The sequence below is a fragment of the Silurus aristotelis genome (assembly GCF_946808225.1).
Source record: "Silurus aristotelis genome assembly, chromosome: 18".
In the NCBI taxonomy this organism is placed as follows: Eukaryota; Metazoa; Chordata; class Actinopteri; order Siluriformes; family Siluridae; genus Silurus; species Silurus aristotelis.
Window position 1 is genome coordinate 24,263,875 of NC_139591.1, and position 26,122 is coordinate 24,289,996.

The window sequence follows — 26,122 nt, forward strand, 5'->3', positions numbered from 1 at the left end:
TCAAGAAAATATCACCATATAACACCAATCTTCTCATCCCTACACTGGCTTCCTGTTAAATTTCTAATCCACTAAAAAACTACTGCTACTCACTTATAAAACACTAAATGGTTTATCTCCATGTAACTCCAGTCTTCTAACACGCTACAATCCGTCACGCTCCCTGAGATCTCAAAACTCTGGGCTTCTAGTAGTTACTAGAATAGCAAAGTCCACTAAAGGTGGTAGAACATTCTCACATTTAGCTCCTAAACTCTGGAATATTCTTCCTGACAGTGTTCGGGGTTCAGACACACTCTCCCAGTTTAAGTGTAGATTAAAGACGTATGTTTTTAGCGAGTTCTACACATAACACACATCACACACATCACATCATAACCTTGTGCTCCAGAACATCTGATCACATGCACATTATCAACTTGTGCTGTTAATATCATGACCAGCAGCTACGCTAATTCCTCTCCACTGCTTCTCTTTCTCTCCCTATCCCGAGGCTTCCTGAGGTTTGGCCAGCTCCAGTCACGTCCCACCTCATGAAGATTATGGACCTTTGAAGAAGTAGATGCCCACAAACATCCCGAACCATCTGTTTCTTTTTGTTAATCGATGTTATCTGATGGAGCTCGTTGGTCCTGGGGAAATGTTTTTTGTAGGGTTAGGGTCAGTGTGTACTGCACTGTATATGGCTCAGAGGAGGGAAGTAACGGAGTACAAATACTTCGTTACTGTAATTAAGTAGATTTTTCTGGTATCAGTTTTTTACTTCATTATTTATTTTTCAGCCAACTTTTTACTTTTACTCATTACATTTTTACACAAATATCTGTACTTTTTACTTCTTACATTTTCAAAACCGGATCGTTACTTTAGTTTTAATTCATTGATTTGGTGAAATGTCAATATTTTTTATTTCCACTGCGCGCAGATTTCAGCCAATCAACTGATTTCCTGTTACTGCGCGTTTCTTTCAATCTGCTGGTGTATAAAGTCCTGACCCTCACTCACCACAGATCTCTGCTTGTGTTCTATATGTGGATGTTCAGCCTGGACACATTCATTAGGTAACAACATTTTCAATTCGTTTTGTATTAATATATACACTCACCGGCCACTTTATTAGGTACACCTTACTTGTACCGGGTTGGACCCCCTTTTGCCTTCAGAACTGCCTTAATCCTGCAGTTTCTCTGGTATCACCTCGTTAACTCTTTGGTGTCCTGATTATTTACGTCATTTAAACCAACATTATTACTTTAAAATATTTACAAGTATTTTTTTGTCTTTGTATATCTTTTTTACTCCTCATTACATCAGCATTATTTTTATTTATATGTATCTTTATATCCTTAATGTACATTCTGCCCAACATTTCACATTCATGTATGTGTATGTATATATGTATATATATATAAATATAAGGACTTGTTTATTCAACTTGCACATTTCTTAAATGCCATATTATTATAACCTTCCACTTCTGCACATTTCCTCTTTAAAGCCACAGCCTTAGAACATCTATCTGTACTTCTTAATGATGTCCACACGTCTCTGCACTGTTATAGCCTTTATATTTATTCACATGCTGTGCATATGCTACATATTTATCTGCACTATTTGCACGATTGCTACTTTTTGCAATTCTGGTAGATGCCAAACTGCATTTCATTGCTGTGTACCTGTACTATGCAACGACAATAATTATCTATCTATCTATCTATCTATCTATCTATATGATGTGAGGTTCAGTTACCAGTGTGACACTAAAACAGGTAGAAGTAATAACCACTTTTTACTGAAGTACATGTCCGAGCCAAGACTTCTTTACTTTCACTTGAGTAAAAAAGTATAATCAGTACATCAACTTTTACCCGAGTATTGACATGAATATAAAACATGAGGATCTGTACTTCTACTTAAGTAAAGGATGTGTGTACTTTTGCCATCTGATATGGCTGCATTGACAATACAAGCTTACTTAATTTGACTTTAGTGCTTCAACTGATGCATCTGAATTCAATAATTAGTGTCCCAATACTTTTGTTTATAGCATGTATGTGCAGTATGAACATTTAATTTGTAAGGAAAATTTTAAATCTGACTGAGAAACTGTATAAAATCATTTTAGTGCAGATGAGAAATAATATCTTCATTCTACATTTTTCAGGTTTAAAGAACATCAGCCACCAGTTTTACCCACATTTTATATAGAATTAAATCGGCACATCTCTAATACACACACAGTCACGTCTGAGTCATGAGTTACATCACAAAACCACACTACTGCGTGAGAAGAACCAGTACTCTCCCTCCCCTGATTATTGGAACATTTAGAGACTGTAAAGTAAAAAAGAAAGAACAAATCTAACTGTGCAGTGTGTGGAGCTCGTGTAAGCACTCGACTCGATCAAACAAACAAACAAACAGACAGCTGTCATTACTGCGTAACACTGCGTGCAGGTCATTTCTGTTCTGTACCGCATTTTTCTTCATTCTGGTTTTGATTGAACTGTTGACGTCAGACACAAATACACACATGTAAGGTGTTTATTAGGAGTAACTGGTGTGACACACACCTGGTACAGTTGGTTGTGTAACTGTAGCGATTGTGTGTGGGGAATAATGTTATATTAATTAACAAAAGGAGAAAAACAGTGCTGAATGTTTATAGAGTCTCAATGAGGAAGCTCATGAGGAACAAGTTTATAGTGCGAGCCACAGGATGGACAACGTTGAGCTTCTCCTTCATGCAGCCAGAACCACACAATGGCCGTGTTGTCCTCCTCACCTGGAACACATACACACAGTTAATTCACAGAGAGACACACACACACACACACACACACACAATCATGACATTTAAGTAAGGCGATGGACGCAGACATACAGACACAGCCGACGATGCGCTTGTTGTTGACGGAGGGGACAATGTGCGGGTCGTCTTTGGAGCCAGCGTACTGCTTTGGCTTCAGCACACTGTATGGGTCCTGAAATCACACACAAACAAATTAACACACTGACAAGGGCAGTGATAATTAGTGGCAAAAATCAGCCATCTTTAACTGCTCATACCATGCCAGCCTTTAAGGACTTCAGAACTCTTTTCTCCAGCCCTGTGGCCTGCTGTTCATCAGTGGGAATGCCTAGAGATACAGAGTTATATTCAGTCTAAGATCATTTTAAACTCTTCAGATTCCCTGAGAAGAAATGTTACGTGTTTTACAAAAGCACTGCAGGAGAGAGATAATTATTAAACGCTGGAGTGAGTACACTGAATTTCCCATCACCTGTTTTCACACTAACTTTAGAGAAACTCAGCCCTGAGCGTATTACAGCTCTGTCTCAGTGGTTCCTAAAAAGAAGGTTGTGAAGTTTTTCTTTCTACCTGTAGGAATACAATTGTGTGTTTTATTCTAAAAGCTAAAAAAAACCAAAAAAGAACCCCCAGACATTTCTTTATAACTTAATCACCAAAAATGTCATTTAAATACACCAGGTTTCTGCTTTTACAAATAATAATAATAATAGTTAAACACTTGAAAACAAACACTGCAAAATATGTTTAATTTTTTTGAAAAATAGTACACAATCTGTGATCAATGGAATTCACAGTTCATGTCGTCAATACTTGAAAATTCATAAATAAAATAATTATTAAAAATAAATATTTCAGAAGATTATTAGGCTTAATGTTAATATGAAGACAAATAAATTAAATGAAATTATTATTTCCGGGAAGCAGTTTACTGCGTAACACAATGTTACATTTATTTCTTATTTCTATAAAATAATATTCAGATTAAAAGTTCACGCGCTTTAAAATTTAAATTAAATGATTTAAAGACGTAAATCGAGCTAAAAGCAGGAGAACTGAGCTGAACGCCGTGCGGAACTGACACTGATCTGATCCTCAGGACGCCATTGCTTGTCCTTGCCTAGTTCTCAGGCGAGTTTTTCTACAAAAGCGAAATAAAAAAAACCTGCAATCCGCCTGAAATTCCGAGTTTTATGATCTCTCACCTCCAGCCGCCATTCCCCTGGTGAGCCCCAGAGCGGGAGACCCGCGGTACAGAGCCGAGGCCCGGACTGCTGCTCTCAATAACCTTGCGGCCATTTCTGCTTCTGCTCACACACACACTCACTGCACCGGACGCACACTGATGACGCAAATGACAGCGGCTGACTGGCGCATACAAGTGACGTCTTACACAGACACGGACGTGATTACGTCACATCAGAATCAATACTGGTTACATTTCTGCAAGGAATTTTTGGAGGTTTTGTATTTTAGCGTTTTAATTTTAAATTATGTTTTGAATCACATTAAAAAATGTCTAAAATAATCATCTAACCTAACTGCATACCAATCTGTTCTCCAAACTCACTGCTGCCCCCTGTCTCTTTCACAGGGCTTCATTCATTATTAATAATTATGCACAATTAGTTTAGTTTATTTATCAGTTTTACAACCTGTCGATTACCCGCAGCAGGTGTTACACCAGATTCTGTGACCATTGTATGTTGTGACCCTAGAGGGCGCTGTTGCTAAAATGCAGCTTGAAATAGATCTTATTAGATACGTATGTAACCCTAGTTCCCTGAGGGAACGAGACGCTGCGTCGACCCTGTCCAGTGTGTGAGGGCCTCACAACCAGCACGTAGGACAGAGGAGCCCGGAGTGGCTCTGAGGCCGAGGTCATAGAACCTGACAAAGGTCAGCGGGGTGGACCAGCCCGCAGCATCGTAGATGTCCTGGAGTGAGACTCCAGCGGACCAGGTTATAGAGGCCACCACACTCCGAGTGGAGTGAGCCTTGACCCCGAGCGAAGAGGGGAGACCAAAAGACTCAAAAGATGATGAGATAGCATCCACTACCCACCTGCTGAGAGTCTGCTTATTGGCAGGGAATCCCTTCCTGTTAGGGCCATAGCAGACAAACATCTGCTCCTACTACCTCCATAGACTTATCCTGGAGCCGCTTCTTTCTTCTTCTGCTTCTCCTGGTCGGGGTCTAGGAACGGAGAAGGGCAGAATGACTGCAGCACGACATTTTGTGAGGGAACCGTAGGCACCGTAGGCATGTACCCAGGTTTCGTGTAGAGAAATACACGGACAGAGCCTGCAGGTCCCTGACCCTCTTCAGGGAGGAAATTGCCATGAGGTAAGCGATCTTAACAGACAGGTACCTAAGGGCCGCTTCGGCCAGGGGCTCGAAGGGGGGCCCCAAATAGAGCCGCCAACACAACGGCCCAATCCCAAACAGGCACTATGAATATTAATATTAATATTAATATTATTGAGGTGTGTAAATTAGCGAAGGCAATGTCTGATGCTGTAATATGCTCTGGCCCCATCCCAATGCAGTGTGGTGACATAGCTTACAGCAGGTTATTATCACTGGACTCCTGGATGTCCATGTGGTTCTCCAAAGACACTGTGGGCTTTGTAGATAATTAGAGCAATTTCAAAGGCAAGGCTGTTTCAAAGGCCTGTTTGGGCGGGACGGTATCCATCCCACTTGGTGTATCATCAGCATAGTAATGGAAGCAAATACCATGTTTATGTATAATTTCACCCAGAGGCAGCAGATATAAAAAGAAAAAAAGAAGTGGGCCTAAGACAGATCCTTGCGGAACAAAAAACTTTACCTCAGAGAGTGTGGAGAACAGTCATTTACCACCTTAACTAGTGCCGTCTCTGTGCTATGATGAGGCCTAAATCCTGACTATTACATTTCAAAGATGTTATTCCTCAGTAGATGTGAGCAGAACTGCTGTGCTTTTCTAGAATCTTGGAGATAAAGAGGAGGTTTGATATTGGTCTGTAGTTGGACAGCTGACAGGGTGAAGGTCAGGTTTCTTAATTAGGGGGTTGATAACTGCAGTTTGAAGGATTTAGGTACAAAACCAATGCTAATGGAAGAGTTTATTATTTTTAAAAATGATTTTGATGAGGAAATTAATGAAATTAAGTCGTTCTCTTAAATAGAAGTAAAACTTTGTAATTGATGGTCTATTATAATGACACTGCTGTCTACAGAGTTATTTATTAAATAGTTTGGATTTATTTTAATCGTCTGGATTTCTTGCCTGATGTTTTCAACTTTATTATTAAAAAAGTTCATGAAATCATTACAACCTATTGATGGTGTGCATGTGAGTGCAGTGCTTTTATTTTCTGTTGATAAAAATCTAGGATTCTGCTTGTTATTTTCTATGAGGGTGGAGAAATATGCTGATCAGCAGCACTAGGAGATTTTCTAGAACTCAGGAGATTCTCCTTCCATGCTATTTGAAATACTGTTAATTTTGTTTGACGCCATTTACGTTCTAATTTTCGAGTGGTCTGTTTTAAGGTGCGTGTATGATCATTATACCACTGTGCTGATTTTTTCTCCCTGATCATTTTGCTCTTAATGGGAGCTCCATCATCTAGAGTGTAACGTAACGTTGAGTGGAGCTCTGCGGGATCAGACGGAGATTTATTTAATATTGTAATTTCTGAAAGATTATTGATAAACGCGCTGCTGTAGCTGACGTGAAAGTACGCTTAACACGGTAACGTGGTGAGGTACTAATGCAATGACTGAGGCAGATTTTAAAAGAGATTACATAATGGTCTGAAATAACTTCAGACAGTGGAATTATGACTAAGTTTTTTATTTTTAATTCAAATGTTAATAACAAATCAAGAGTGTCTCTCCACTATGAGTGGCTCATAACACTCTGATTAATTCCAACTGAATCTAGAATGGACACAACAGCTGCTCTTAAGGAGTCTTCCTGATGATCAAAATGAATATTAAAGTCACCAATAATTAATGCTTTGTCTAAAGAAGTAGCTACATTTGTGATGAAATCTGTAACTTCTATGGGAAATAATTTGAATTTTATTATAAATAGCTGTGACTCCGCCTCCTCTGCCATTTAGACGGGGTTGGTGTATGTAACTATACCCAGGAGAATTCGCTTCATTTAATGCTACATATTCATTCGGTTTAATTCATGTTTCTGTCAAACACATTATATTAAACTCCTGGTCGGTAATAATTTCGTTTACAGTAAGCGTGTGAGAAATCTAATATTCACTAATCCTATCTTTAGATCAGAGGTGCTGCTGTGCATTAAGTCCTCTTTAATTTAATGTAATCAGGTTACTTAAACAGACTTTCTGAGAATTCGTATAGTTTGGTTTGGTTTGGCTATGGACAGTCACTGGTTAACTAGTGCTGTTCTGGGACTATGATTAATAAAAAAAAAATGAGAGCAGCTCCTTCCCGAATGGGATGGATACCGTCCCGCCCTAACAGGCCGAACAGCCTTGCCTTCGAAATTGCTCTAATTATCTACAAAGACCACAGTGTTTTTGGAGAACCACCTGGACATCCAGGAGTTCAGTGATGATAACCTGCTGTAAGCTATGTCACCACACTGCACCACTCTCATACACACACACACACACACACACACACACACACACACACACACACACACACACACACACACACAGGAGGGAACATATAGACAGTTTGGAGTGACTATGACTATAATGAGTGAGAGATGAGTGTGTGTGTGTATGTGTGTGTGTGTGTGTTTTGAAGTGTTTCTGTGCTCTAAATGTTCCCAAACCAGTTCAGCTACATTTTTATACCTTAATGGAGGTTTGGCTTAATGAGGCAGGTATGTGTGTGTGTGTGTGTGTGTGTGTGTGTGTTCATTAGAGACAAAGACTGTGATGTGAATGGTGTTCCTGTCAGTGTTGTAAGACAATGTGTGATTAGTTTCAGACTGTATTGAAAATGGCGGTGAATCTGAGTAAACATGGGTCAGAACTCTCTGACGTTTATAATGAAGTGGTGAGAGGAAACACTGGCACTGACTGGTAAGCTACACAACATTATACACACAGCTATACACGTTTAGGTAGAGTATGGGTAACTAAAACTAACCCACACACATGCACACACAACCATACACATTATTGCAAAATCACAAACATAGGTTAACACACAGTAACACACAGTCTCACACACACACACACACACACACACACACACACACACACACACACACACACAAAATAATAAACAAACAGTAACAATAGAATTCACAGTAACACAGATTACTATGCACTAATAGACACTAACACATACAGCCACAACCTACACACACAGTTCAATACAAATACACACATGTAAGAAAACTTTCTCTTTTCTGTGTAATTTTCTCTGTGTCTCTTTTTTCAGGGCTTTATACACATATGAAGGAAACAGCTATGACATCCAAGTAGCAGCAAAAGGAGGTATGTGTCTGTGTGTATGCATGTGTGTGGTGTGTGTTCAGTTGGAGATCAGGGTTAATCATGTTCCTCACTGTTCAGATGGAGGTTTAGATGAAATGGTGCAGGAGCTTTGCACAGATAAAGTGATGTACGCGTTTTGCAGAGTGACTGATCCAAACTACAGGGTGCCAAAATTTATTCTCATTAACTGGGTAAGTTACATAGAAGAATGTTTGAAAATATCTGTGAAAGTTTTTTGAATGAATATAAGCAGAATGAGTGTAGAATGTAGAGTAAGAGATAGATTGTGTGTGTGTGTGTGTGTGTGTGTGTGTGTGTGTGTGTGTGTGTGTGTAGACTGGTGAAGGAGTGACGGGTGTGATGAGAGGTGTGTGCGCTAATCACTTCTGCACCATGGCCAGTTTTTTACGGGTGAGTTTATTAACATGGAGAAGAGTTTGGCAAAAAATGTAAAGGTTTTGAATTTTGCAGATTTTATCAGTTATTATTGATTATGTGGTAAATGAAATTTTTTTGTAAATAATAGATTAATTATTATTAAAACACAAACTCGGAAAATTAATAAACAGAAGTGAATGAGGAGTCAGGGACAGATGAGAAACAGAATTTATTACTTACCAGAGATCTTTTTTTATAATAATGGCATTTGGCAAAAGCCCTTATTTAGAGCAACTTACAATGACCTCATTTATACTCTGAGCAGGTGAGGGTTAGAGTCCTTAACTACAGAACTACCACTTCACACTATCACATATATAAATAATGTTAAAATATTGAGAATTTAAAGCAAATCAGAGTTTGGAAGTTTGTAAAAATTTGTAATGGAGAAAAACATAGGGTTCTGTTTCACTTTTTGAAAAATTTTGTGTACAGCTTTAAGTACATCTTTTTAATCAAATGCCTCTGAATACCTTGTCAACGGCTGATTGTGACTCATCAAGAACAACACGTTGGGCGAGAGCTGGTAGTTTCACTCATATAGAGTCGTCTGTAGACTTTTATCTCATCCTGCTGGGGCTGCTAATAATCCCTCATTGTCTTAATATATACAATTTTATCAGGTTACTGGCTGTATTTTATCAAACCACAGTTTATAGTTTGCTTCGCTTCGCTGCTTTGATTTGATCAATATTTATGTAATATATGTCCAGAACGCAATGTTGAAATGTGGCAGTGTTCAATATTATACTTTCACATGGTTTCTGCTGGTGTAAGTAAATGATCAGGAATTGGACCGATACTTGATGACAGTGTCAGTATTAGTGCATGCCTACTTTTATTAATAGATATGATCACATGGCTGCATATTGTATTTGAGTTCTAGTCTTTTAGAGGCACTAGTCAAAATTTATAGTGGAGGCCCCCAGAACTTCTTCCATCCACCTTTTAGAAGAAATTAAAAGCACTTAAAACAAAATTAAAATTTTGTACTTAACATGTACAAAATACATGTTATCAGTACTTTTCTATATTTGCAAAATATGAAATACACTATAATTAAGGTCAACACAAAAAAAAACCTAAAAAAAACCTGAAAGGTCATCTGGACCAGCTTTCATTCTTCTTATTATTCCTTGGTCATGGCCACTTGTTTAAGGTCATTAGCTAGGCTACAGTGTAAAATAATAAACTGTTTGATAATGTTTTTCTCATTAATTTAAATCGTAACTTTAGTAAGTTTAAGCTTATAATTTTATTATAAATTACTTACATAGACACACTGAATAAATCACTCAGGACTTTTAGTAATTTGTTCAATAATTTATTTACAGTAACACATTGACCCAGTATTTGGGATAATGAAAGTTTTTGCCTACTCTGTATGGTAAAATGGAGAGTAAAATGTCATTTTTCTAGCTGGATATTGACATAATTTCCCCCTCCTACCATTTGTAATGTTCAGTAAACAGTGACACGGGTGTCCAAGAGCTCAGAGAGTTCAAAACAAGAGTTTGTAGGAAGGACACAAGACAAGGTCATGGCATCTTTTTCTAAAAAAAACCCAAATATTCCATGGATTCTAATAGTTCTGATATCAAAAAGTAAACTTTGATTTCTTCTAACAAATTCTGAGTCGATCTGCAGAGCAGTTAGTTGACACAGCTTTGGTTCAAACATTTTTGTTAAAAATCACCCTCCTGCTCTTGCATTTTCCTCTTGCATACAGGTGCATCTCATTAAAATCATTAAAAAGTTTATTTATTTTAGTAATTCAATACAAAAAGTAAAACCGGTATAGTATATTGATTAATCACACACACACACACACACACACACACACACACACACACACTGCTGGGGGGAGTGGTAGCTCTAGTGATTAAGGCGCTGGATTACTGATCGGAAGGTCAGGGGTTCAAGCCCCGGTATCACCAAGCTGCCAATCTTGGGCCCTTGAGCAAGGCCCTTAACCCTCTGTGCTACAGGGGTGCCGTATCATGGCCGACCCTGCGCTCTGACCCCAGTTTCCAAGCAAAACTGGGATATGCGAAGAACAAATTTCACTGTGCTGTAATGTATATGTGACCTATTCTATTTTATTCTATTCTATATATTTCAAGTGTTTATTCTTTTAATTGTGATGTTTTTGGCTCACAGCTAATGAAAAGCCAAAATTCAGTATCTCAGCTCATTAAATCCAAGCACCTGTTCAGGTTTCCTGAACCCTTAAATTGTGTCTCAGTCTGGTTCAGGCTCCACAATTATGGGGGGAAACTGCTGACTCGACATTTGTGCAGAAGACGATCATTGACAACCAGCAAATGGAGAGTGAGACACAAAAGGTCATCACTAAAAAAGCTGCTGTTCACAGACTGCTGTATCCACGCACATTGATGGAAAGTTGAATGGAAGGAAAAATGTGGCAGAAAAAGGTGAAACGAAGCAGATTCAAGAATTTGTGGAGATTCACAAAGAGTGGACTGCAGCTGGAGTCAGTGCTTCAAGAACTTCCACACACAGACGTCTCCATGGGCTCCAACTGACTCATTCCTTGTGTCAAGTGAACCAGAGACAATGTCTGTATTTTCTTTGTCTTACCTGTACAAAGGACAAAAAGGACTGGACTGTTGCTCAGTGGCCCAAAGTCATCTTTTCAGACGAAAGGAAAGAAAATAGCATTTAATTTGGAATTTAAGGTCCCAGAGTCTGGAAGAAGAGAAGATCACAGAATCCAAGTTGCTTGAGGTTCTGTGTAAAGTTTGCACAGTCAGTGGTGGTTTGGGGAGTCGTGTCATCTGCTGGTGTTGGTCCACTGTGTTTTATCAAGTCCAAGGTCAGCACACTCATCTACCAGGAAGTTCTAGAGCACTTTATGCTTCCCTCTGCTGACCAGCTTTATGGAGATGCTGATTTCATTTTCCAGCAGGATTTGGCACCTGCCCACACTGCCAAAAGGACCAAAAGTTGGTTAAATGACCATGATGTTGGTGTGCTTGACTGGAGCAAACTCACCAGACCTGAACCCCATAAAAAATCTCTGGCGTATTGTCAAGAGGAAAACGAGAAACAAGAGACCAAAAAATGCAGATGAGCTGAAGGCCACTGTCAAAGAAACCTGGGCTTCCACACCACCTCAGCAGCTCTACAGACTGATCTCCTCCATGCCACAGACTGATCTCCTCCATGCCACGGACTGATCTCCTCCATGCCACGCTTAATTGAGGCAGTAATGAAAGCAAAAGGATCCTCGATAAAGTATTGAGTACATATACAGTAAATTAACATACTTTCCAGAGGGTCAACAATTTACTAAAAAAAGTTTTTGATTGGTCTTATTAAGTATTCTATTTTTTTGAGATACTGAATTGGTGGGTTTTTGTTAAATGTGAGCCAAAATCATTACAATGAAAATAAATAATCACTTGAATTATATTAGGCTGTGTTTGATGAATCTATATAGTATACGCGTTTCACTTTTTGTATTGAATTACTAAAATAAATCAAGTTTTGAATGATATTCTAATTTATTGCGATGCACCTGTATACCTCAGGCATAATTCAGATCACTTCAATATACACTATCCTAATCCTATCAGCTGAGCTGCCTTAACTTTAAAAATATTATCACCAGTTCCCCATATTTAAAGACACTGAATAACATATTTGTTTTTGAAAGACAAAACACTTGAACTACACAATTATATTTGGGTTAGGGTTAGGGTGATTGTGATTAGATGTGATTGTTGTGTATTTGTGTGATTGCAGGGGGCTCATGTGACAATTAATGCTTATTCAGAGGACGATGTTGAGCCTGAACTCATCATGAATAAATTCTCTCAGGCTGTAGGAGTGAATTACAGAATGCAAAATGAATCATGTCCTTTAACCAACACTGCAGCTTCACACCTTGTGGTGAGACACTGATTGGCAATCAGTTACAAACAATGCTTATACTTTTAATACTGTACCATTGTGTGTTTATAAAAGCTTGCAAAAGAACGAATACACAGCACATTGTAAATAATTCTGGATTTTATTATGCATAATAAACCAAACAATCACATACAGATGAATAATTAAGAAAAGGTTTGTGTGTGTGTGTGTGTGTGTGTGTGTGTGTGTGTGTGTGTGTGTGTGTGACTGCAGGGTTCAGCGTATCATAAAACAAGTGCATTAGAGGAAATTAAAGGAACAGAGAGGGAAAACTTCTGGGCTCAAATTCAGGTGAGAACAGTGTAATGAACAAATAACAAATATAACAAATATGAAACACTCCATTTACAATCATCAGTTCCTCCTCACTCACTCATGATGTGTAGCACCGTATGTATAACCAAATACTAATCTAAAACGAAATATAATCTATTTTTTAATGTTTAATGTATACTGATTTAATGTTTATATAAATCATAAAACACTTTCTGTTAATCATATACAAATTTAATGTTTATCTGATTCACTATATACTCATTACATGCATGTAATGCTCAATATTTATTTAAAAGCTTATTGCACATTTATTTTAAAAGACATTTTATTAAGCCACAAATAAATAACTCATATGTTAGGAAGGAGACAAACACAAAATACAGAAAAGCAGTTCCACATGAAATAAAGAAAAGATTGTCTTTTACTGTCGCCAGGAGTGCAAGAAAACAGAGGAAGAACGACAGAAAGAGGAGAAAGAGAGAAAAGAACAGGAGGAGATGGCCGGGAGAGTGCGAGAACAGAGAGTGAGAGACAAACAGATTAATCAGCAAAGGTGACCAATGAGATTATCTAACTAATTACATCGTCTTACTACTCACATCATCTCATTATTCACATCATCTCACCAATCACATCATCACCTTAATTACATCAATTCACCAATCACATCTCCATTAATCACATCATTCAACTAATCACATCATCTCACTATTCACAATCACATTAATCCCAGCATCTCACTAATCACATCACAAACCACCCTATCGCACTAATCACCCCACCACATTGATCACATCATCGTACTAATCAAATCATCTCACCAATCGCATCTCCATTAATCATATAATCTCACCAATCACATTATAACATTAACCGCACCATCACACTAATCACCTCACCACATTAATCACATCATCTTAATGATCACATCATCTTACTAATTACATCATCTTTATCACACCATCTCACTAATCACATCATCTCACTAAACACCATCACATTAATCGTATCATCTCACTGATCACATCATCTTAATGATTACATCATCTTACTATTCACACCAACTCGCTAATCACGTAATCAGATTAACCACACCACCTCACTAATCACCTCACCACCTCAATCACCTAATCTCACTAATCGCTTCATCTCACTATTCACATCAGCACATTAATCACAATCTCACTATTCACATTATCACATTAATTACATCATCTTACATATACTTCAATATAACCCTATGGTTAGGGTAAGGGAAACACTGAACCATTTTTGGATAAGACAACTTTCGAGTAACCCCAAAGTTTTTTTTAAATAAAATTATTTAATTAGATTTTGTAGCTCTAAAATCAAATGAACTATTATTTCTCTTCTGACTCTCAGGCTGCAGGAGAAGAAGCAGGGAGCTACAACTTTAAATCAGGAGAAATCAGTAAGAAAATCAATAAAGTGCTCAGTGTGTGATGAGAACAAATGAGTGTTTAACATCTGAACATCTGTAACGGATCTGTTCAGGAAACCAATGTGAGGGAACACCTGCAGCGTTCAGAGTGTGATGGAGAGTAGAATTAAACACACATTAAATTTGTGTGTGTGTGTGTGTGTGTGTGTTTGTGTGTGTGTGTGTGTGTGTGTGTGTGTGTGTTTTGCAGGGTTCAAAGTATTATAAAACCAATGCTTTAGAGGAAATTAATGAAACAGACAGAGAACATTTCTGGGCTCAGTTGGAGGTAACTTTGTGCGTCTGAACACTGTGTGCGTCAGTGCAGGCTTTAAACACACCCATGTTACATTTCTTTAATACGATTCCCTTCAGATTGACATATTAACTAAAGATGTGCATTTTGAGCAAACACACATACACAGTATAATTGTGTTTTACTCCACTTTCTCTGTTTTTCTTCATCAGAAAGAGGAAAAAAATCGTCGTCAGCAGGAGCGGAAGAAAGCAGAGGAAGAACGAGAGAGAGTGGAGAAAGAGAGAAAAGAACAAGAGGAGAGAGAGACAGCCGAGAGAGAGCAACGACAGAGACAGAGAAACAAACAAATCAATCAACAGAGGTGACCAATCACATCATTTTACTAATTGCATCATCTTAATAATCACACCATCACATTAATTACACAATCACATTAATCATATCATTTCACTGATCATGTTGATAGAACTTTGATGTTTCAGATGAACAGCATGCACTGGGAGCCAGGCAACAGGTGTCAACCTAAAAGTTTAATTTATTTGCCACAGTCACATTCATGTTTAATTTTCAGTGTTTTAAACACATGAATATAATACACACACACACACACACACACACACACACACACACACACACACACACACACATACGCATGCACACCCCTGTGTTTTAATCTCTCTCTCTCTCGAGGCTTTTGTCTCTCTGTTATTTATCTTCTCTGCTCTTTACGGCAACAGAAAACACATTAATAAAACCATGTGCAGGTATGTGATCCTTGTTTCCTCCAACTTTGCCCTCTATTTACATGCCAGCACTCTATTATGCCTCACATACCCTCACCACCTGACTCAGGAGATGTGAGCAAGATTATCACTGATTTAGTTTAACATTAAATTAACCAATCTTTCTCTTCTGACTTCCAGACTGCAGGCAAATAAGCAGGAAGCTACAAGTATAAATCAGCAGAAATCGGTAAGAAAATTAATAAAGTGCTTAGTGTGTGATGTGAATAAGTCAGTGTTTGACATCTGAACACCTTTAAACGGATTCATTCATTTAGGTGGAGCAAGAACTTCAGGCTGCTCAGTGGAAAGGAATAAGAAGCTCCAGATCTGTTCATGAAGCCAATGTGAGGAAACACCTGCAACGTTCAGAGTGTGATGGAAAGTAGAAATAAACACAAATGAAATCTGTGTGTATGTGTGTGTGTGTGTGTTTGTGTGTGTGTGTGTGTGTGTGTGTGTGTTTGTTTTGCAGGGTTCAAAGTATTATAAAACCAGTGCTTTAGAGGAAATTAATGAAACAGACAGAGAACATTTCTGGGCTCAGTTAAAGGTAAGAGACCGGTGTGTGAGTCAGTGCAGGCTTTAAACACACCCTTTTTACATTTTTTAATACGATTCCCTTCAGATTGACATGTGAACTAAAGACATTTACATCTGTGGCCTTTAGCAGACGTCTGTGTCCAGAGTGATGTACAAAAGTGCTTTAAGTCTCTAGCAATAAATAAGTCTGCACTGGTACACTAGATTACAAAGTTAGGGTAAATCAGACTACAACTCTTGATTTTTACAAAACAACTTGGTAAGTTCTAATGTAAGTGTTTCATGAAGAGGTAGGTCTTCAACCGTCGCTTAAAGATAGTCAGGGATTCAGTTTTTTGACCTCTAGGGGAAGTTCATTCCACCACCTCGGTGTCAGAACAGAGAAGAGCCTTGAAGTATACTTACCTCTTATTCTGAGAGAACGTGGTACCAGTCGAGCAGTGCTGGAGGATCTCAGACAGCGTGTTGCAGTGTGAGGTGGGATGAGGTCTCTGATGTAAGAGGGTGCATTTTTGGTCCATTTTTGGCCTTGTAGACAAACATCATTGTTTTGAATCTGATACGTGCAGCTACTGGAAGCCAGTGGAGGAGGAAGCAGTGGGGTGGTGAAGGAGAACTTGGGCAGATTGAACACAAGTTGTGTAGCTGCATTTTGGATCATTTGCAGTGGACGAATATCGTTCAGGGAAAGACCTGCCAGCAGAGAGCTGCAGTAGTCCAGTCTCGAAATTACAAGAGACTTAACAAGCACCTGAGCAGCCTGTGGATGCAAAAATGGTTGAATCCTTTCAGATATTGTAGAGACGAAATCAATAAGAACGAGCAACATTAGCGACATGTGAGGAGAAGGACAGTTGATTGTCCATAATTTCTCCAAGGTTGCGAGCAGTGGCTGAAGAAGAGCGCAGAGATTAATGAAGAGTTATTCAATAATCTTGATGAGAGGAATCATCTGGGATGACCAGCAGTTCTGTTTTGCTAGGGTTAAATTTTAATTGATGAGCACTCATCCATGAAGATATGTCTGTCAAGCATGCCGAGATATGAGCAGAAGCTGTGGTATCTGAGGGAGGGAAAGAAAAGATAAGTTGAGTGTCATCAGCATAGCAGTGGTAAGAAAACCCATGTGAGGCTATGACTTGACTGAGTGTATATAGAGGGAGAAAAGGAGGGGACCAAGTACCGAGCCTTGTGGGACACCAGTGGTGAGTCTGCACGGGGCAGATGTGGATCCCCTCCATGTTACCTGGTATGAGCGACCTTCCAGGTAGGAAGCAAACCATTCCCATGCTACTCCACGGATACCCTGAGTGTAGATAAGGGAGGCTTGTGGTTAATTGTGTCGAATGCTGCTGAAAGGTCAATGAATGAATGAATGAATGAGTTTATTTGTACTTAATCAGGGACAATGCACAGAGAACATTAGTCTAAGAAAGAAGAGATGTTATGTGCCAGGTTATAGCAAAAAAATGCTAATTTCCACCTGCAGTCCCTAGACAGATGTTACATTTGCAAAAAGTCATGAAATATATACAGTATCATACATGGAAACATTATTTCACTCACATCAATAAAATCACTAAAAACACTCTCCACTTCATAATTTAACAGAAGTTATACAAGAAAAACCTTACTTCACTCACATCATAAAAACACTCTCCTCTTAATGAATCTAGCACTCACCCACTCACTCACTCGCTCACTCACTCACTTACTCACAGTCTACATTGTTCATATCACAGTCGTTCAGTGCTCACAAGTTTGCTTTGCTAATAGCCACTGTTTGGTCAGGCGTGTAAATGTGCTATAGTTTGTACATAAAATAATATTATTTGGAAGAGTGTTCCAAAGGCTTGCTGCTTTATAAAAGAACGAATGTTGACCATAAGTGGTTCTGCATCTTGGAACGCTGCACTCTCCTCTGACTGTCGACCGTGTGGCTCTATTAAGTCTATCTGAAATTTTCTCAACGAGGGAGCAGCAATATTATGGATAATTTTAAATAAAGCAGAAATTTGGTTATGTTTAATGAGGTTCTCAAAACTCAAAATATTATATTTACTCAGTACATTACAATGATGGTACTGACGAGGCTTTTCATCATGAATTTTTATTGCCCTTTTATATAATGATTCTAGTAATTTTAAAGATGTTTTACATGCCTGAGACCAACTAGACATGCAATACAGTAGATGCGGAACAATCATAGCATTATAATAAATATTCGAGGCTTCCATAGTTAATGAATTTCTAATATGTTTATAATTCATCAAATTAAATTTCAATTTATTACCAAGTTTTTTTACATGACTTTTAAAACCTAGATTTGAATCAAGGAAGATAAGTTGACAGCTTGGTTGATCGAACAGCATGCAGTTTCTCAGAAACAGACAAAAAGGCGATCTCTGTGGAATGTGCTGCTTTGAAGCTGGACTGGTTTGGATCATGGAGATTATTCTGTGAGAGACAGAGAAAGAAAGGAAAGAAGTGATACCGGTCTGTAGTTGTTGATGTCTGATGGATCCAGAGCAGGTTTCTTCAAGATGGGAATGACCCTTGCTTGCTTGAAGGTATTTGGCACATACTTAGATGTTAAGGACCCGTTCATGATTGTGAAGATGAAGGGCAGAAGATCTTGTGAGATAGTCTTAAGCATAGTTGAAGGGATTGGATCCAGAGGGCGGGTGGTGGAATTGCAAGATTAGATGACTTGCAGTATCTCATCTTCTATTAAGGTGAGATACAGCAAGTCTTCCAATCTTGCAATCCCACCACCAGCACTCTGGATCCAATGCTTTTTGAGCAACATGGTATAATTGTGTTTACTCGACTTTCTCTGTTCTCTTCATCAGAAAGAGGAAGAAACTTGTCGTCAGCAGGAGCAAAAGAAAGCAGAGGAAGAACGACAGAGAGTGGAGAAAGAGAGAAAAGAACAGGAGGAGAATGAGATGGCAGAGAGAGCACGACAACAGAGAGAGAGAGACAAACAAATCAATCAGCAGAGGTGACAAGATATTAATATATATATTAAGATAAGAGATGATATCTTATTAATAAGATATCATCTTATTAATTATATCATCTTCTTCTACTTCTACTTCTTCTTCTTCTTCTTCTTCTTCTTCTTCTTCTTCTTCTTTCAGCTTCTCCCATTAGTGGGCACCACAGCGGATCATCCGTCCGCATACCCCTCTGTCCTCTACATCTGCCTCTTTCAACCCATCTACCTGCATGTCTTCCCTCACCACATCCATAAACCCCCTCCTTGGCCTTTCTCTTTTTCTCCCACCTGATGGCTCCATCCTCAGCATTCTCCTACTGATATACCCCATGTCCCTCCTCTGCACATGTCCAACCATCTCAATCTCACCTCCCTCACCTTGTCTCTAAAACGACCTACATCCGTTGTCCCTCTAATAAACTAATTACTAATCCTGTCCATTGTCGTCACTTCCAACGAACATCTCAACATCTTCAGCTCTGCTACCTCCAGCTCCACCTCCTGTCTTTTACTCAATGCCACTGTCTCTAATCCATACAACATCTCAGGTCTCACCACAGTCCTATAAACTTTCCCTTTCACTCTCACAGATACTCTTCTATCACAAATCACTCCTGCTATCACTCTTCCCCACCCACTCCACCCTGCCTGCACTCTTTTCTTCACTTCTCTAACACACTCTACATTACTCTGCACTGTTGAACCCAGGTACCTGAAGTCCTCCACCTTCTCCACCTCTTCTCCCAGCAACCGCATCACTCCACTGCCCTCCCTCTCATTCACACACATGTACTCTGTCTTACTCCTACTGACTTTCATTCCCCTTCTCTCCAGCATGTACCTCCACCTCTCCAGGCTCTTCTCCACCTTCTCCTTTCTCTCACCACAAATCACAATATAATCCACAAACATCATAGTCCACAGAGACTCATGTCTGACCTCATCCTTCAACCTGTCCATCACCACTGCAAACAGGAAAGGGCTCAGAGCTGATCCTTGATGCAGTCCAACCTCCACCTTGAACCAGTCTGTCGTTTCTACTGCACACTTCATTGCTGTCACACTGTCCTTATACATGTCCTGCACCACCCTCACATACTTCTCTGACACACCAGACTTCCTTATACAATACCACAACTCCTCTCTCCACCCTGTTATATGCTTTCTATCCAACCTTCTCTCTCATTTTCCTAATATATCAGATGCTCAAAATCCTCCCTCCATCTTCTCAACACACTCTCTTCACTAATCAACACATTTCCATCTCCATCCTTTATTGCTTTGACTTGCAGCACATCCTTCCCAGCTCGGTTCCCCTGCCTGGCCAAGCGCTACAAATCCTTTTCTCAGCTTATTAATCATATAATCGTATTAATCAAATCAACACATTAATCACATCACCATTAATCACAACATCCCACTAACCACATCTCACTAAACGCACAAGATAAGATATACCTTTATTCGTCCCACAGTGGGAAAAAGTGTTACAGCAGCAAAGAAAAGGTAATGTGCAAATATATATATTTGCACATTACAGAGGATCGCATCAGCACATTGCACATCAGCAGAGGATCGCATCAGTCGCTTAGTTGATGACGTATCACTCGGTCGCTCTCGTTGTTCAGTGCAGCAAAAACTTTTTTTAGTTTTATATTTTTTATTTCACTAGAAATCTTGAAAAATGTCCCAATAAAATCAGTGATGGTGTTTACGAGCGTGGTGCGCGTCTTACACTCACAATCAACCACTACCACATGAGTGTTAAATTATGTTTACATTACAGTAATTTGCGGTGTATTTGCTCATTAAAATAGGCTACAAATACTTTTTAAGTGCAGAAATAAGCGATCGAATGAGATCTCGTAACGGATTAAATCACTTTTACATTTATTCCTATGGGGAAAATCAGTTCGAACGTACGACCAAATGGACATACGAGAAATTTTCAAGAACGAATTATGCTCGTACAACGGGGTTTTACTGTATATATATATATATATATATATATATATATATATATATATATATATATATATATATATATATATATATATAATATATATAATATCTATGTAATATTTGCACATTACATAGAGTCAATAATCACTCCAAGATCTTTGACTGCTGTACACATTTAGACAGAAACACCATCCAGAGATGCTACGGAATCGGAAAGTTGACTTCTATCTGCATGTGGTCCTAGTAAAAGTACTTCTGTTTTTTCTGAGTTGAGAAGAAGAAAGTTATCAAGCATCTACTGTCTAATGTCCTTTACACACTTCTCAACATTGTTAAGCTGATCTCTCTCATCTGGCTTTGCTGAAATATACAGCTGTGTGTCATCAGCATAGCAATGGAATTTGTAATATTATTAAATACGATGCTGTTTATTAGACCTGCATTTCCAGGTAAATAGGTCATTTTAATCCAGATAAACAAATCTCAGCTGTGAAAATGATGCTGATGTTTTTAATCAATCTGAATCAGAATTAAGGGACCAACAACTGACTTCAGAACTGTCATGTACTAAAACTAATCTTTCTCTTCTGACTCCCAGGCTGCAGGAGAAGAAGCAGGAAGCTACAACTATAAATCAGCAGATATCGGTAAAAAAATCAATGAACTTCTCAGTGTGATGTGAATAAGTGAGTGTTTGACATCTGAACATCTGTAATTGATTCATTTAGGTGGAGCAAGAACTTCAGGCTGCTCAGTGGAAAGGAATTAGAAGCTCCAGATCTGTTCAGGAAGCCAATGTGAGGAAACACCTGCAGTTTTCGGTGTGTGATGGAGAGAAGAATTAAACACACATTAAATCTGCATTTGTGTGCGTGTGTGCGTGTGTGTGTGTGTGTGTGTGTGTGTGCGCGTGTGTGTGTTCATGCGCAGGTTGCAGCAGCCATCATCTCACAGCGAGCTGTCAATCCCAGAGATATTTTCAGTCAAAAAGCAACGGACCTCCTTACTAACAGAACCTTTGAAGCCCAATCAGGCAAGAATATGATGAAGAACAGTGTTAGAACATCAATATGAGTAGGAACAGTTCAGTTATTCAATCATATAGCAGCACATTTACAGTTTTTTTTAAAAGCCCTCTGATTTATTTTATTCATAGAATTGAGCAGTTGAGTGTTCAGGGCCTTACTCAAGGACCCAGCAGCAGCTGTTTCACAGTGCTGGTATTTGAACTCATAACCTTCGGGGGCCTCGGTTAAAAAATAGAGAGGCCAGATAAAATATATTAACTCAAATAATGACAGCTGTGCTGCACAGAAACGCATACTAGGATGTAAAACACATCAAACCATGAGGTGGATGAGCTTCCTCAGCAGAAGACCACATCATGTTTCTCTCCATCACCCAATAACAGACCCATGTTGGTAAGGTGAAGATAATGAAAGACCACAAGATTTTCACGTTGAGTCTGTGCTCATGATGGCCTCAGATTCCTCGACTTCACTGATCACAGCTGAACCTGAGGTGGTTTTCTGCTTGTTAAGTGTAGTCTATAAAATATGTGTACGATACACACAAGTAAGGACTATTTACTGAATGTGGTTCTCTTTTGGCTTCAGTTCCATGTGAACCAAGTTCCACTGCTCAGGGGAAAAGCTCTGTCTTTTATAGATTTTTGTTGGTGGTAGTGAGCAACTATGAACTCTGAGTAACCAAATGATTTATCATTTGTAGTATACTAAATAATAGTAATACCCTAACCCTAGAAATAAGTTTATTAGAGGGACAGCGCATGTAGGACGTTTTGGAGACAAGGTGAGGGAGGCGAGATTGAGATGGTTTGGACATGTGCAGAGGAGGAACATGGGGTATATCAGTAGGAGAATGCTGAGGATGGAGACACCAGGAAGGAGGAAAAGAGGAAGACCAAGGAGGAGGTTTATGGATGTGGTGAGGGAAGACATGCAGGTAGATGGTGTGAAAGAGACAGATGTAGAGGACAGGGGGGTGTGGAGACGGATGATCTGCTGCGGTGCCCCCTAATGGGAGCAGCTGAAAGAAGAAAAAGAAGAAGTATAATAAATAATATTGATGTAGAAAATATATTTATTTATCACTCGCCTGAAATGTGGTTCTTGTGTGTATGAAATATTTAGTGTGTAATGAAGAAGACTGGCTAAAAGAAAACATTTATGACACAGTTCCATCAAATCACAGATCCTATGATGTGGCAAGTAACATTTTTATGACTATTATTTTTATTATTATTATTATTATTATTATTATTTTTATTATTATTATTATTATTATTATTATTATTATTATTATTATTATTATTATATTACAAAGAGCAGCTGTCAAAACTGCCTTTTTTTTTTTAATCAAGGAACCGACTGATGGAAAAAAAAGCCTGATCATGAACGTGACAGGAGCTCAGACACTCAGTCTAACTTTTTTTTGTGTGTGTGTGTGTGTGTGTGTAAAAGGTGAAAGATGACAGAACTTCTGAAGTTAAAGGTCTCTGTGCTAAAGCTCTGTATGATTATCAGGCAGGTGAGTGCTGCAGTCATAAATCTACAGTGCAGTGCAAAAGGGTTAATATAGAAAAACATGATCTCTTCTTTAAAAGACCCAATAACATTTCCTTAACGTTCATCTAATGCTCATTAAACATTCATCTAACGCTCAACTAATGCATATTTAACGCTCATCTAACACTCATCTCATGCTTATTTAACTCTCAACAATGTTTATTTAATGCTTATCTAATGGTAATTTAACTCTTAGCCCAGTCTTATTTAATGCTCATCTGACACTCACATTACTCTTGGTACACAAGGGTGCAGTAAATCAGGGTTAGAACACAGTCATGTAATGAATTTCAAAACTAAACACATTGTCTTTCGTTCCTCAGCTGATGACACTGAGATCACCTTTGACCCTGGTGACATCATCACTGTTGTAGAGATGGCTGATGAAGGCTGGTGGCATGGATACGGGCCTGGTGGTTATTATGGGATGTTTCCTGCAAATTATGTTGAGCTTATTTAAACTGAACTTTATTCCATTACATTTTTCAATTTGTTACTGAAATGTTTTTGATGCTCTGTGGATTTTCTGTTTCACACTCCAGTGTTCCATAGCAGTAAATCTTTTATATACATCTAATTATCACTTTCCTCAAACGGTATTTCCGCAAACACAAATATTTACAATAAACTGCTGTAGTACTAAGTCAGGTTTCATTATTTAAGCAATCTAACACACACACACACACACACACACACACACACACACACACACACACACACACACACACACACACACACACACACACACACACACACACACACATTTTCCTGGAGAAACATGTTAAAATGAATGATTGTAATGTTTATAATTGCAATACAGTGACATAATGTGACATAATACATCTTTATTTAAATTAAACAAAACTCTTCTTCTAGAGAAACAAGCATTCATTAATTTATGTATGTATTTAATTTTCTAGATGTTTGTCAACTAGATACTTTATTTTGCTTGTCTTTGGAACAGTCACCCTTTTAGTTACTCCACCTTCATTAGAAAAGTCAATTCAAGTTTATTTCTATTGCGCTTTTCGCAACAGACATTGTCTCAAAGCAGCTTTACAGAAATTAACAGTGAAGGTGAATGGTGTGTGTTTATCTCTGATGAGCACAATGGAAACTGTGGTGAAGGAAAAACTCCTTTAGATGTTATGAGGAAGAAACAATAACAGTACACTGGAGAGTGAGAACTAACATGAGCACTGGAGTGTGTGATTATGACTGATGTTTCTACAGTCTTTTACAGTCATTTGTTGTTATAAAACTAGGAGCTACTGAGCAACTCATAAAATAGCTTTGCGCTCATCATAGATCCAACACCAGCTTCTCCATGCCAGAGCCTTTAAACACTCAAGGAGCTCCAGTGTCCAAACTCCACATGAAGTGGGATCCAAATGGTGCTGGTACATCTCTAGATGGTTTGGGATGTTTGTGGGCATTTACTTCTTTAAAGGTCCACAATCTTCATTCGGTGGGACGTGACTGGGGCTGGAGCAACCTCAGGAAGCCTCGGGATGGGGAGAGAAAGAGAAGCAGTGGAGAGGAATTAGCGTAGCTGCTGTTCATGATATTAACAGCACAAATTGATAATGTGATGTGATCAGATGTTCTGGAGCACAAGGTTATGATGTGATGTGTATGTAACCCAGTGTATATTTATTTACTATTTACTATTTTTATAAATAAATAAATAGTAAATCAGTAAGTGATTCTAAATAAACAGGAAGGAGAAAAATAATGATTGAATTCGGAAAAAAAACATTTATAATTGAATAAATATGTATTTTTATTTCATGTTCTGAATGTAAGAAATGCATTTAGTATTATTGAGTGTTGTGTCTCCTTTAAAAGAGTGTGAGATATTGACCAATCAGGTGAGAGAACTCATTACCGAGAACTGACAGACACAGCGCGAGAAAGAAGAGAAGAGAAAAGAAGAGAGAGGAATACTAAGGATTGTTGGGAAAAAAAACTAACCAAAAGAAAACCACGCGTTTGAGAATAAAAAAATTGAAATAATTCTAGTGAAATATTGGGTTAGTTTGAAGTAAATGTTTTTTATTTTTTATTTAATTGGTTATGCTGAGTAGGTCTTGAGAGTTTTGATGTTGGATTTGGGAACGACACGGAATAAGTTGTTATCACATGTAACACGATGGCGAGCCACCCAACAGACCTGGATTAAAACGAGGATATCTGAGGACTATCATATCAATGGATTCACTGCTTTGTTTTCCTGGATTGGAAAAAAGAAAAAAAATTAAAAAGATTGTGCAGGACGACAGATTGACCCGACATCGAACTCTTCGGTTGTTTTTCCGTAATGGTTTGTGGACTATTCTCTCTGGTCAGCAGAACTGAAGGCCTGAACTGTTCCTCTAACATCACCCTGGTAAGGACGAACTGTTCGCTTTGAATCGAGAGACTGGTATTGGAAAGTAAAGAAATCTATCGAATTTATGCATCACAATTGTTTAATTTATTGATTGTTGAATTGTGTTGCATTATTGTTCATGTCATTTGATTGCTCAGTACAGTTTAAGGTTAAGGGTCATTGTGATTATTGACGGTTTTCATGTGTTTTCTATTTTTTGGCATACA

At 38.5% G+C, this 26,122-nt stretch overlaps 2 protein-coding genes and 1 long non-coding RNA gene across 6 annotated transcripts in view; 2 read left to right on the forward strand and 1 right to left on the reverse strand.

Moving 5' to 3' along the window:
- Positions 1 to 2,526: 2,526 nt before the first annotated feature.
- Positions 2,527 to 26,122, reverse strand: part of LOC310741295 (cytochrome c oxidase subunit 5B, mitochondrial-like) — a 195,660-nt gene continuing 172,064 nt past the window's right edge. The window contains exons 2-5 of the mRNA XM_083568941.1: positions 4,018 to 4,123; positions 3,070 to 3,140; positions 2,885 to 2,984; positions 2,527 to 2,785 (exon numbers count right to left, since the gene is read on the reverse strand). Of these exons, the coding sequence (XP_083425067.1) occupies positions 2,673 to 2,785; positions 2,885 to 2,984; positions 3,070 to 3,140; positions 4,018 to 4,111 (378 nt within the window). The 5' untranslated portion in view covers positions 4,112 to 4,123 and the 3' untranslated portion in view covers positions 2,527 to 2,672. The remainder of the gene's footprint in view (positions 2,786 to 2,884; positions 2,985 to 3,069; positions 3,141 to 4,017; positions 4,124 to 26,122) is intronic.
- LOC310741015 (drebrin-like protein B) lies at positions 7,696 to 24,167 on the forward strand. 4 transcript variants are annotated; one of them, XM_083568302.1, is made up of 17 exons: positions 7,696 to 7,878; positions 8,243 to 8,298; positions 8,377 to 8,489; positions 8,635 to 8,709; positions 12,505 to 12,651; positions 12,886 to 12,963; positions 13,383 to 13,501; positions 15,572 to 15,620; positions 15,709 to 15,777; positions 15,906 to 15,983; positions 18,826 to 18,977; positions 21,535 to 21,583; positions 21,665 to 21,733; positions 21,867 to 21,969; positions 23,090 to 23,163; positions 23,420 to 23,482; positions 23,848 to 24,167. In XM_083568302.1, exons 1-17 carry the CDS (start codon positions 7,796 to 7,798, stop codon positions 23,896 to 23,898), a joined length of 1,428 nt encoding a protein of 475 aa, XP_083424428.1. In that variant the 5' UTR covers positions 7,696 to 7,795; the 3' UTR covers positions 23,899 to 24,167. The 4 variants fall into 4 exon arrangements, with proteins under 4 accessions (XP_083424428.1, XP_083424429.1, XP_083424427.1 ...); XM_083568301.1 differs by lacking the exon at positions 15,572 to 15,620 and adding an exon at positions 14,332 to 14,380 and having other exon boundaries at positions 7,697 to 7,878; positions 23,420 to 23,486; XM_083568300.1 differs by having other exon boundaries at positions 7,697 to 7,878; positions 23,420 to 23,486.
- LOC310741016 lies at positions 16,614 to 17,977 on the forward strand. The gene is made up of 3 exons (XR_014537817.1): positions 16,614 to 17,060; positions 17,133 to 17,907; positions 17,948 to 17,977. It is a non-coding gene; the product is annotated as an uncharacterized lncRNA (long non-coding RNA).

Bases quoted from the DNA above. Each gene is read 5' to 3' on its own strand.
- LOC310741015 (XM_083568301.1), top strand. From the start codon at position 7,796: ATGGCGGTGAATCTGAGTAAACATGGGTCAGAACTCTCTGACGTTTAT. The intron at 7,879-8,242 runs GTAAGCTACACA...CTCTTTTTTCAG, and splicing joins GGAAACACTGGCACTGACTG to GGCTTTATACACATATGAAG. The intron at 12,652-12,885 runs GTGAGACACTGA...GTGTGACTGCAG, and splicing joins CTGCAGCTTCACACCTTGTG to GGTTCAGCGTATCATAAAAC.